Source organism: Rhamphochromis sp. 'chilingali' (assembly GCF_963969265.1).
Source record: "Rhamphochromis sp. 'chilingali' genome assembly, chromosome: 11".
Lineage (NCBI taxonomy): Eukaryota > Metazoa > Chordata > Actinopteri > Cichliformes > Cichlidae > Rhamphochromis > Rhamphochromis sp. 'chilingali'.
Window position 1 is genome coordinate 3,638,322 of NC_137938.1, and position 13,680 is coordinate 3,652,001.

Consider the following 13,680-nt stretch of genomic DNA (forward strand, 5'->3'; position numbering starts at 1 on the left):
ACAGAAAAGCAACAGCCTTACTTACTATATATTGTGTATCGCTAAATATTTGAAACAAACTATCCATCCACTCTCTTCCGCTTATCGTTGTCAGGGTGCTGAAGCCAATCCCAGCAGGAGGCAGGGAACACCTTGGACAGGTCACCAGTCTGACGCAGGGCTAACACATGAACAGACCACTCATACTGACACCCGTGGGTTCTTTAGAGTTACCAGTTAACCTAACCTGACTAACTGTGTGTCTTTGGAGACGAACACTTTGTTTAAAAAAAGAAAACGGAGGATAAAATTAATATCCAGTGAGAAGAATTCAGTTTGTAGTTTTTATACATTTCCTATGAATCAGACATCAACTGATATAATCCAAGTTACACGTAGAGCTGAAAAGATTTTTGTGTTAATCAGCAAGTCAACAACCCCATTTCTGAAAAAGGCGGGACGGTGTGTAACATATAAATCAAAACGATGAAATCATTTGAAAATGCTTAACACAAAAAAAAGTGCAGAAACAAGCTGGTGGGTCAACTTCAAACAGCAGAGCTATTAGTAAGTTGATCCCAGACGTAAAGATCCAGAGGGATTCACTACACTGAAAACCTGCATGAGCACACAGTCCAACAATTATACTGAAGTAAAACAGTTTATGGATTTCATCATCTATGGTACATAATGTCATTAAAAAGATTCAGAGGATCTAAAGACAAAGCTGAGAGCAGTTTGAATGGCTTTCACGTTCAGGCCCTAAAGAAGCACTGCACTTAAAAAATCCACCTTATCACCGTCCTCGCAGGTGGGCAACCTCAACGAGACCTTCCACGAGCCATTATTAGCATCTACATGTTTTTAAAAGAGATTGATCGTAAATCCAAATTCATGATTTTCCTATTCATCACCCTCCCGCTGCTGTGCGAGCTTACATTCTCCGTTTGTGTTTGTTTGTCACGTTCAGCTGCTGTCGCCTATGCATCACTTAACTGCTACCAAAATGAGTATTTACAACACAGTTTTCTTCAAGTCAACATTAAATATGGAAACAAGAACAAAACACGCTCCAAAAACAGGACCGTCAGCTTTTAGAAATTATGGATACCGTGTCATCCATCTGAATATGGGTGATGATTCATGTGGTGAATTCTTTTTTTAATTGTTCTCCCAAATCTCAGCAATCAAGGGACAAAACTTAATTCTGTCACACAAAATACTATTTATATTTTTTTAAAGGTCGGGTTTGTCACCAATGACGTCTCAACGCCCATTTATACCATTTAACATAGTCCTCTTGCTAAAGTGACGTCACATCCACCAGCAGCAGATGTGCTTTAGTGTTGTGTTGCCTGCTCGTGCACCTCTGGGATTTTGTAACCTTGTGTGGGTGATGGGGCTGGCATGTGCTAAAGACGCGAGTGTACGCTCACGCCAGCTTTACGACCATTTTAGTGATATTTCTGCAGGAGCTCAGATATTCCCAACTTACAGACGTCGCAACTGTTTGAAAACGAGAAGCCCTCAGAGAGAAACCTCGGCCTGGACAGCTCACTCTCTGCTCAGTGTTTACTTTAAAGCAACAGTGTTGTATTTTCTATATATTCATTTTGGTGTTTTGTGGTCTTTTTAAACGTACAGCAAAAAACGTGTAACGTGCAGGCTTTTGTTCAAACATTTTACTGTACTCAACATTATTTTTTAATGTATTATTTATTCATGGATACATGTGTAGCATTCACTTTATTGTAAAGCGTGTTCATTTAAATGTTTAGTCATGAATATTACGTAAAAAAAGAGGTTTTTTCCAAAATTATTTTATTTTATTCTAGAACATTGTACATGTATTTAAACTGTTATAACCTGTTACTGTAATGTACATTACAAAGTCATAAAATATATAGTCATTATTAAAATCCTTTTATATCCCTGATGTCAGTACCAACAATGGCCAAAAGAAACATATTTTAAACAGTTCTATGCAGCACTATTATGAGCTTGATAGAGGTCCGAAATCTTTCTATATGTTCACAATACACACCAAACTTATAAGAATCATGGTTTCTGATTTATATGGATTTTTGTCTGTTTTTGATCAATAAATCATTAAGATGACATCAAAGACCTCATTTCTGGTTTAAGTTTCTTCTAACTAGCACTGATGCAGAGGCTCGCCTTACTTAACTGCAGCGAGTACGCACATCCTCAGTTGTAGATCATGTCGATGCTTTCGTTCAACACGACCAACATGGAAACCATAACGACATCATTTAGGTGTCACAGAGTTAATGACAAAATATGCAGTTTTTATTTCTCCCAGGTGAAGTTTGCTTGTTTGAGGAAGACGATGCCAAACCACATTACTCACTGTCCTGGAGCATGGCTCTGGGTGCCACACTGGCCTGCAGTCCAGTCGAAATGAACATTTGGGCCATCATCAAACAAAATATCTGATAAATATATGCAGGCCCCAAATTCTGTGACAAACTAAGATCGCTTTACTTTCCTCTAGTTCATATATTTAATTATGAATCCCTTAGGAACAATATTGCTGACACTGACAGTCAATCACAGATAAATTACAATGTGTGAAACAAAGTCGTGCATGCACTTCATATACACTGTCTCCATAACACAATGACTCAATTGAATCTAAGAGCTGAATGTGAACTCATCATAAAAACTGCTGATGTTCTGTTTTAAGGTGAAAAGTGACTGCAGAAATGTGTGCGTTAGTGCACGCAGAAATAACATGAGGAAAATAATCCTGCTTCCTGGTGGGAATATCTGAAAATGCTGCTGGGGGCAAAGATTTCATTTGTGACACTTTGGAAACAAAAGCATTGTCATGATCAGCAGATTGCTCGACAATGAGAGCGCCTGTGTTCCTGCAGATAAACACAATACACCTTAATTACCATGAAGATGATGATCAGCCAGGCCCTCGTTTCTCATGTTTACTGCGTCATGTTAGAACAGGTAAGGAAAATCAAACGGAGAGAAAAGTTCATCTCTTATATTTTTTATCAAAGTCCAAAACATAAACCGAACCGACACCAGTGATATTAATGTTTTGGTTACTGATATGAAAACTGCAACAAATAAATAAATAAATAAACATTCCGCTTTGGGACATTTACCGAAATATGAACTACTTCCTTTGTCATGAATCTGTCATCACTTCCATGAATCATTTCCGTCATAAATCAGTGTGTCACGCACATTCTCCAAACTTCAGAGGAGAATGTTCAGGCCGACATCTGTACAGATGTTTTCTGCCCAAGAGCCCAGAGACGGTGATACACGCCTCACAATAGAGATGCTGAAACAGACAAGTATCTTCAAAACAAGAGGTGATGTGAAAAGCGGAGAACTGATCGCGTCCATTGTTGTTTCTATAAAAGACGAGCTGAGCACAGACGCAAAATGCAGCGATAAAAACAAACGTCAGTCATCTTCCTATGAATATGATTGAATTCACGAAGATGATGCTGTGTACCAACACTTAGTGACCGTTAGTGGAAAAGTGTGAGCCCCGCTGGTCAGCAGCGGACAGTCTGCTGGAAAATCCTCACAACAGTTCAGAAAGTTGACAAATCTGCAGTTTTCCTTCAAAATGAGGTGCGCAGTGCTTAAACAAACGAACAAGCCCACTGATGTGGGTTTTCCACGGCCGCAAACTGTGAGCAGACATCATCTCAGTGGGAAGCGGCGGTCTGAGCTGCTGCAGGAGACATTTCACATCTGTTTTCTGGGTTTTTATGAACAACAGGCTCGAAAAAGGGAAACGGTACTCACCGATACTCCGGAAACTCTCTGACAAAGTTCTCCTCAACTTTTTCATTTTGCCCATTTTCTCCGGGGGCTGAGAGGCTGGCATCAGGTCGCACATTATTATCTTTTTCTCTCTCTCCCACCGACTTTGGCAGCGGGCTGGCTGTGGGGCTTCAAGCGGAGGAGGAGGAGGAGGACCGGTGCTCAGGCAGCCCTGCGGGGCTTCTTCAGCCCAGCTGCAACGCGCTGGCAAACACAGGAAACGGAGCCTGAGCGGCTCTCACTGCTCTCATCAACTAGTGAGAACAAATGCCTTCTTGAGACTGACTCAAGAATGCGGCTCCATTTCCACAAGAGGCACAAAAAGTCCGCGCTGGAGCATCCAAAGTGGCAAGCGTGCGTAATTGTCTGCGCACTGGCACAGCGAGCAAACGGAGCTCGTCTTCTCACTTCTTTTTCTTCCCGCAGCGTCCCGCTCGCTCCCAGCTCCGCCACAGTCTACATATAATTTTTTTTGGGATTCTCTCTCCGGTTTCGACCCTTCAGACCCCGCCCGGGATGCGGAGATTGGAAGGTTCCCGGGAACACCGGCTTTTCATTGGTCTCAGAGAGTGGCTGTCAAGCATCCAGCCCCGCCCTCCAGTGTGTTGCAGCAGGAGGAATATTTGTAGAGTACCGGGCTGCTCTCCGCGCTCCAGCTTGAGACTGCTGCCCTCTACAAGACCCAGGCTCGGAGCGCGGGTCGAGGTGCCCCCCACCCTCGCCCCGCAAAGCATCGGCTTCATCGGGCTTCTTCTTCACCTCAGTCTGGAATATCACAGCCTCAGATGATGAAGACCGAGTTTGTCTAACTGAGAAAATCAGTGCACACAAATCACCGGGTTTGGTACACGTGTGTTCTTTTGCACTTCTTACATCATTCCTGTGTTACATCATAATAAAAATTCTATAGCTGTGTCACCTATGCTGTCATCCTTTTGTCATCATCATACCATGAAACCATGTCCTCTCTGCAAGCTTTTGTTTTACAAGGACTAAGCTGCTGCTTCTTCTGTCGTCTTCTCCCTTTAGGGGTCGCCACTGCGGATCATCTGCCTCCATCTCACGCTATCCCAGCATCCTCCTCCGCCACACCAACCCATGCCCTAGAAACTGAGCACTTTATAATAGTCAGCAGTCCACTTCAGCCACAATGAAACTCGCAACAGAGCATGATTGAGAGTAAAGCGGGCTGTGGGATTAAAGATACCAGAGCTATTCAGGTCCTGCATCAGTAATCTGAATCCTGCAGCAGTGAGCTCCACACTGTCATGTGTCTTTATGTGCTGCTCAGACCTGATCATGTCTGTACTGCAGAGACTCACAGCAACCATGTGAGCGGGTCAGTGGTCTTTAGGTGTGCACATGGCAGTGTTTGGCTCTGCAATCATCTCAGGAATGCAGCAGGCTTGAGTGTTTTCATACTGCGGTCTCATTACTTTAACTGGGGCACAGCAATAATGGAAACAAATGTATGGCTTCATTAGTTTAAACTGGTGCTTGATTGTTGTGTGTTTGTAGGCAGCATGCACACCTCTCTGCTGCCCTACAAAAGCAGAACATGTCGGATTAGAAGTGAGTTAAGACCAGAGAGTTCACATCTTAGCTTTCAGTAGAAATGATTTTAAGGAACAGGGTACAGAATGGGAGTACTGTTATTTAGGACACTTTCTACAGGCACTGAAAACAACTAGAAACCAGTGCACTGTGAAAGCAGAAGTGCTACTCTGACAGTCCAGAGTTCATCTCTGATGATGTCAGAGCGCAGATATGTATCAATGAGATTCTTTCCTGGGACAGGTAAAGCTAAATTGCATTTGCCTTATGCAAAAGTGTTAAATGTTGTCACACTTATCAAACCAATCACATACCACCATCTGTTTATAGGCAATTTGTAACTGTAATTTGTAATCTGTAATTTTTGATGTGTAATTTGGAAACCAAGTGGCAACCCCTGAAGTCAAAAGTGAAACCATAGCAGAAGTGACAAAACTCCAGTTCCTCTGTTGGCCTCTGACTCCACAAATGCAAATGCAGGTCAGTCCCCACAGACCTGTACATAACAACGTCCAGTGTTTGTGCCTTTCTGAGTATTTGCAGTGGAATCATCATCCCATTATGGATCATTAGCAGCTATATTCACTTGTAGCAATAACACAGAATTCTTAAATGTAACACATTAAGGTTTTTTATGGTATTTATTTATTTTTTTTACAAATAATAGTTATATTTGATAATAACACCTTGTTCAGCCCTGCTAGTTTTAAGACTGAACCTCTGGCCTGTCATGTGAAGTCAATTTATTGAATTCATTTATCAGCTCACATTGATCCATGCACAACATGTAACAGCTGGGCATAGTTCCTGGGTCTGAAAGTCTGAGTGGAAGATCCATAGACCTGCATTGTTTTCTAATTACCAGCAGAGGGTTATTCCTACTTCTCACTTGATGTGTGATGTCAGCAGCACTTTCTTGATGACTTTATGGTCTCAGTTGCTGTTTTTAAGTTAGCATAATATAGTGTTGATTTTGTAACTCATGGTCTCAAAGCAGGTTTGCTTCATATTACAGTTTTTCTCGATTGCCTAAACACTATAACCAGGCCTCTAAACTAAAATTTCAAAACCGTAACGCTATTGTTCAAAAAGCTCACCCATTTCCCTGAACTATAAACACTATTCCCTGCTTTGACACATGACTCAAATTTGGTGAACTGTTACTGCAAAACTCTACACACAAATCCCTACATTTTACAGTGCTTACACCATGTAGTCATTTAGAAAGCACTAGCATGCAATAATGTTAACTTAAGTCAGCATAGCTTGAGCTCAATTAGCACACAATTAACCAGGTGGAAACACTAGGAGTCAAAATTTAGCACACACCAATCAGAACCTGCGATGGATAGATAAAAGGGCCAAAGTCAGCTCATTCAGGTTTGAAACAATGGATCCAAAGAGATGCAAAGGAAGAGGACGTGGTGGAGAAAGAGGACGTGTTGAAGGAGGAGGACGTGGTGGAGGAAGAGGACATGGTGAAAGAGGAGGACGTGGTGAAAGAGGAGGACGTGGTGGAAGACGAGGAGGAGGTGGTCTAGGACAACAGGAAGGTGGTGGAGGAGGAGGGAGAGGTGGAGGAGGACGTGGTGAAGGAGGTGGAGGTGGAGAACGACGGCGACAAGGAAGGGGAAGAGCAAGGGCAAGAAGACAGTCAGTCTCGGATGAAATTCGAGCCACTTTAGTTGACCATGTCCTTGTCCATGGGATGACTATGAGGGAGGCTGGGCAACGAGTACAACCAAATTTGAGTCGCTTCACTGTTGCCTCCATCATCAGAACCTTCAGGGAGGAAAACAGGTAGGTGTACTTGCAGTAAGACTGCTTTGTACAGTAACGTTTAAGTTACTGAACTTATGTGTCTTGAGTTTCAGTATGTTTCCATTATTTGCCTGTAAAATGAATGTGTGACAGTTACAGTAATGAGTGCTTCTATTTTTGTAGGACACAGAGACGACCACCTGGTGGAGGCAGGTTAAGACTTTTGTCGGAGGAGCAAGAGAGGGAACTTGTAAACATGGTAATTGCAAATAATGTAATCCGCCTGCAAGAGATTCAAAGGAGAGTGATTGAGGATGATCATCTTTTTCGAGGCATACATGCCATCAGCCTCTCCACAATTGACTGCATCCTCCGAAAGAATCAATTCCGGATGAAACAGGCATACCGAGTCCCTTTCGAACGAAACTCTGACAGAGTGAAAAACCAACGTGTGGAATATGTTCAGGTATGAGTTTGGATATTGTATAAAGTATTGTGTACCATCACAGCATGGCAGTTTATGCTGCCATTTCAGCACTCTTGAACTGTGGTTCAGGGTACCGATTGACTCTACTGTGTTATGTGTTTTGCAGAGAATCTTTGAGATTGAAGGACGGCCTGTTCCCCATGAAATAATCTTTGTGGATGAGGCAGGTTTTAACCTGACCAAAAGAAGGAAAAGGGGGAGGAACATAATTGGCCATCAGGCTATTGTAAATGTCCCTGGTCAGCGTGGGGGGAATGTCACTATGTGCGCAGCCATCAGCCAACGAGGGGTACTCCACCGCCATGCCGTACTAGGACCCTATAACACTATGCTTCTCCTTGCTTTTCTTGATGGTTTAAGACAACATATGTTCCAGCTGGACTACAGGGAACCAGCACAGCCAGAGCAGTCTCACTACGTTGTTGTGTGGGATAACGTCAGCTTCCATCGCGCTGCTCTGGTTCGTGACTGGTTTACCAATAACCCAAGGTTTTCTAATATCTTTCTGCCTGCATACTCTCCCTTTCTAAACCCGATAGAGGAGTTATTTTCGGCATGGCGGTGGAAAGTGTATGACCGAGAACCTTATGTCCGTGTTCACCTCCTTCAGGCCATGGAAGAGGCCTGCCTAGACATATCAGTAGATGCATGCCAGGGGTGGATCAGGCATGCAAGAGGATTTTACCCCCGCTGCCTGGCTGGGGCCAATATAGCCTGTGATGTGGATGAGATTCTCTGGCCTGACCCAGACCAAAGACAAGATGCTGAGGTGGGATAATGTTTCTGGTGTGTGTTGTACTGTATAGTACATGAATGACAATGTGCCACTGTACATACATTGGTTGCGTCTTTTGTGTTTATCATGTGACAAGGGTTTTGAAGGGGAGAACCATAAGCAACCTATTTGTTTTGGAGCTATTGTTTTGAATTAATTGTACCAGTGTGCAAAACTCTGTTGTAGTGTGTGTGTTTTTGAGGGCTTGTGTTTGATGTCTGTGGGCAAAGTTTGGTTTTTCAGCAGGAGTGAATAGTTTTGGGTGTAGAGCTTCATTTTGACCTGGAAATAGGATGTTTGGGAAATTGAGTGAGATGTTATGGATTTGTGTTTACTGTTGTGAGGATATGAGGCGTAGTTTCAAGAAATGTTTTTTAGCAATCGAGAAAAACTGTAATACCAAGTTGCTCGCTAACAAACGTGCAGTGAAGTCAGATTTATGTCTTGCTAGTCAAATCCAGTTCCACCAACACGGTGATAGCTCAGCTTGATGTTTGACAATGCGACTTCTTCAATCAGTGAGTGACAAGCTAATGGTCACATTACTCTTTTATAATTAGTCCTGTATTTAAAAAAGATGTGACACAGGATTCAAGTTTAGGTGTCTGGAATGGGTTATTCTTTATGAAAACAACACTTTAAAAACTGAAATTCATAAGGAGGTGCTTAATACCGAGCGGCAATCAGTGTACTATCGCTAGCTGAGACAAGCCGGTTAGCAACCCATAGCTAAGCTAATGTACAAATCTCTAAACTTTTTTTCCCTTAATGCTAACTAGTGTAGCCAGCACAGTCAGTAGCCTGCATGATTTTTGGAATTCACATGATATGAGGTAATTTAGGTGTTCAAAGCCCAAACGTACGTGTAAGTCAACTAACAAGGAACATGAACACTCAATCTGTTATTATCATCCAAAGCACAGATTATTACTGGACTCAAAAATGTTACCTGCTAGCTTCAATCAAAGGTTATGAAAGTTTAAAAACCTAAGAAAGCTCTCAAGTAATGAAATGTAGACACTGTTTTGTCTGACAACGGGCGACATCTCACTAATGCTAATAGTTACTCTGTAGTGAAACATGGGGCACCTATATGAAGGAAACTCTGACAAGAACTGATAAACAACTTTATTTCAATGCAATTTTTCAAATGTTTTTCATGCAGTAAATACACTATATAAAGAAGCAAGATTTATTTTGCTTATGTTTATATACGTTACAGTTTTTTACAGTCGCTAACAAGCGCCTACCCATACTTCAGATACTTTTTCTAAACTCTTAACACAGACCCACACCTACAAAACACAATTGGCCAAATGGATAATATCCTTCCCAAAAATACACTTTGTTAAATATATACTAACTCCTCATTTCAAAATTAGAACACATCTTTCTCTGCACACACTAACTGTACAAAAACACTATAAATCTGACTCAAAATGAAATTAGTCTGTCAAAGAATAACACTTGTTTTCACTTCACAAGGTACATGCAGTCAATCAAAGTACACCAGGTTTCAAAATACTGGCTATTATTGACATTACAAAAACTGCATAGACTTTTATGTTTCAGTTTCACAGGTATTTGCATGCGAAACATGCAATCCACCATATTGACACCAGAAATGTCTTGGTTGGTAACTGTATGTCCACATGTACAGTAATGTTCACATTCAAAAGCATTCCAGTAAAAAGCAAACAAGTTTTTGTTCCTTTACTGTTTACCACAGGAGGTACAGTAGAAACACGGTATGATAGGACAGAGAAAGTTTTACAGTATTGCTTACAGTGAACAAAATATCCATGAAACACACAAGAGCATTCTGAACAAAAAAACAACAGCAAAAAGCCAAGATAAAAAGGGGGGGAGGGGGGCTATAAAAAGGCAAAAGATTTGCATCTAATCTCTGCGATCTTCAGGGTTAGGCCACATGTTTTCATCAACATCACATCTGATGTCAGCCAAGTCGATGCACCTGGGATAAAACCGCCTGGTATGTCGGATCCACCCTTGGCAATCGTCAACTGTGATGTCCCTGGAGCCAGCATCCATGGCTTCAAGGAGGGACATCTGGTCATGTGGCTGATGGTCATAAACCTTCCACCGCCATGCAGAAAAGAACTCCTCTATGGGGTTGAGGAAAGGTGAATAGGGTGGAAGGAAGAGACTCACCAGTCTTGGGTGGACTTCAAACCATGTTGTTATTGCTTGCGAGTGATGGAAAGCCACATTGTCCCAGGTAATTACAAAGGTCCTCATGTTTTCACCCTCCTGACCCTGCTCTGGAACCAGGCGCTGGTGGAGATCATTGAGAAAGGCAAGCAAGCGCTCTGTATTATAGGGTCCAACCTGACATTTGTGAAGGAGTAATCCTGCATTTGCAATTGCTGCACACATGGTAATGTTTGCCCCTCTCTGTCCTGGCACATCAACTGTGGCCCTTTTTCCAATTACATTCCGTCCACGTCGACGCCTTTTGGCCAGATTGAATCCTGCCTCATCGATGTATATGAATTCATGAGGGGCCTGGTTGGCCTCCAATTCCATAACTCTCTGAAACAAAGTTTATGTAAGTCATGTTAGTACTGTATACCATACTGTACTGTAACCTAGTATTGTGTAGGTTACCTACTTGCAAAGTGCAAAGCTTATAGAACTGGACATTGGATTGAATATACACTGTACCTGGACATATTGTCGTCGTAGCTCCTTGACCCTCTCACTGTTCCTCTCAAAGGGAACAGTGTAGAGCTGCTTCATCCGCACTCTATGTTTGGACAATGTCCGCGAAATGGTTGTGAGGCTGATTCTATCGATATTGTCGAATATCTCATGGTCCGCCACAATTCTGGTTTGTATTTCACGCAGTTTTATTGCATTATTTGCAGTAACCATTTCCACAATGGCAAGCTCCTGATCATTACTGAGGAGCTTTCCTCTTCCCCCAGAGGGTGGAAGACGTTGCATTCTTTAGAAAGACAGACAATTCAACATATGCATTACTGTATGACCATATTGACATGTCAAGTGAGAATAGAAACAATCCATGTAAAATGCAATACTTACCTGTTGGTTTGTTGAAAGGTGCGTATAATGGAGGCAACCGTTGACCGCCTCAAATTGGGCTGCACTCTTTCACCAGCCTCTCTTAGTGAAAGACCATGGTTGATTACATGGTCAATGATAGTGGCACGGATTTCATCACTGACTACTGTTCTTGCAGCCCTTGGAATGCCACCACCACGCATTCTTACACCTCTACCTTGCCCTCTCCTTGGGCCTGCTCTTCTCTCTGGGCCCCTTGCTCTTACTCCTCCTCGACCAGACATTACAGTGTTTGTCTTTTTTTTGTTTCCAAAAACATCACTCCTCAAGGTCTTGCCTTATGAACCCCACTGAGTCTAAGCCAGAATGGAAGAAGGTGTGGTTGGCCCAATTTACCCAACATAAATCAGCTGTGTGTCAATTATTCAATTGTTTGTTTGTTTACAGCTGAGATATATTTTTGATATTGATATTGTTTTTGTACTGATATCATTGCGGGGGCAGAGGTTTTTATACTGTATCTACGGTTTGGAATATTGTTTTTGCTATTGTGGGATGTTGTGTGTTAACATTCGTAGATACTACAAGAACAGTCCATAGTTTTGTTGGGAGGTATAACTTGTCTGTTAAGAAAATGTAAGCATTGTGGAAATGTGTTCACTGACTGCATATTGGGTGAACACGACATGAAATGTGTGAATGGTATGGCCACAACAGACCGATGCTGTGCTAATTGTGTTTAGAGTTTTGCAAATGTGACAACTGTTTGGACAAACGCTTGTTAGCGACTGTAAAAAACTGTAAGTGCTTGAGTCTAAAAAGTATGACTACAGTAACTCAGAACTGACCATTCGGCAGTGTAAATTCTAGTTAACCTTTAGTTAACCTTATTAACCTGGTTGACTTAAAAACTGGAATAGGGGTGGGTGAGTGCTGAGTACTTGGGTGAGTGCTGAGTACTTGTATATGTGTGCATATGCGGTTCACTCTGGCACAGCTGGCTGCCGGCAGAGCTGGCGGGCACGCCACTGCAGCCCCCTCTGACTTCTGCTCCGTGGCTACTGGGTGACCCCTCATCTGGGGCTCTCCTCAGCTCTTCCCATGAGGGTGGCACGGATGCCCCTCCGGTGGTCCTCCTTGGGCTCTCGCACTCTGGGGCCTCTGGATGTCTGGATGTCTGGGGCCTGGATCTCCTCCATGCCTGCTTCATGCCCTGGGGGACGGGGCTATGGCTCTCTACATCCTCTAGCAGACCATTACATGTGGAAACCATTTGAATACAAGCGCGCTGATCCACACAGGTGTGCACACGGGTGTTCACTGTCCATAGACATAAACTACACCTCTATTGGCTGCTATTTCCAAGCACATTGTGCGCTGTCGGTCCTGCTTGCTACAAAACAACATTGAGTATTTAGTATTTACTGCTGTTTACACTTAGCTAGATTAACGTGATGTGTTGTGTTTAGTATGTTGCTCTGTTTTTTTTTTTTTGCTTGTTTTCTCTTCTTTTTCTCTCAACAGGTGATCCAGGAGATTTTTTTCTTTTCTTTCTCTTTTTGTGCCCTTTCTCACTGTCCCTCTTCCCTTCTGATTTTCTTTTCTTTCTCCCTTTCCTATCCCTCAGTCATGTCTGTCCCATCTGTAACAACTAAAAATAAAATAAAATAAATAATAACAACAAAGGTCGATCAAATGGACCAATACAGCAAGGCCGTGATGATCCATTTGGCAAAGTAAATCCATTGGGTCTCCTTGTTGGTCTTCAGACAACAATTCTGACGGCTAAAGAACCAGGAGGTCAAAAAAGGAAAAAAAAAACTGGAATAGGAAATGTATGTTGACGTAACAATGGATATTTTTAGGATATTTCACTTCACCAATTAGTTTAAGTAACAAAATAAAAACTACTAAAAATGATTTTTTTACACACTAATGTTGACGTAGAAGGAAAGAGTCTCATTTACTTGTTCTGAAAGAAAGTAAGTGTTGTTTTATTCAAATGCTTCAGAAATCGATAGAGGAAAAACAGGTTCCATTCTCCTAAAATACAGCCAAAAGTACAGGTACAAGTACAGTTATAAGCATATTTTATTTTCCTAATTTTCTGGAACAACTGACACAGTTTTTGAAAATGCATTTTGTAAGACAGGTTTAGTCTTTACAAGTTTACATGATTTACATACAAAATGTCACAAAACATTATTTAGTTGGTTTCTTTCCCAAACCAAGCATCAGAATGAATGTGGAAGTGGTTTTT

At 42.1% G+C, this 13,680-nt stretch overlaps 2 protein-coding genes across 2 annotated transcripts in view; both read right to left on the reverse strand.

Moving 5' to 3' along the window:
• cdk14 (cyclin dependent kinase 14) overlaps positions 1-4,266 on the reverse strand; it is a 238,532-nt gene extending 234,266 nt beyond the window's left edge. The window contains exon 1 of the mRNA XM_080895578.1: positions 3,781-4,266. Coding sequence (XP_080751704.1) covers positions 3,781-3,874 — 94 coding nt within the window. The 5' untranslated portion in view covers positions 3,875-4,266. The remainder of the gene's footprint in view (positions 1-3,780) is intronic.
• Positions 4,267-10,274: 6,008 nt separating this feature from the next.
• On the reverse strand, positions 10,275-11,892 carry LOC308405514 (uncharacterized protein; the record flags this gene model as incomplete). Its single annotated transcript, XM_080896186.1, has 3 exons — positions 11,442-11,892; positions 11,061-11,343; positions 10,275-10,928 (listed from the first exon to the last, which is right to left on the reverse strand). The coding sequence occupies exons 1-3, from the start codon at positions 11,702-11,704 to the stop codon at positions 10,275-10,277; spliced, it is 1,200 nt and encodes a 399-aa protein (XP_080752312.1). The 5' UTR covers positions 11,705-11,892.
• Positions 11,893-13,680: the final 1,788 nt, after the last annotated feature.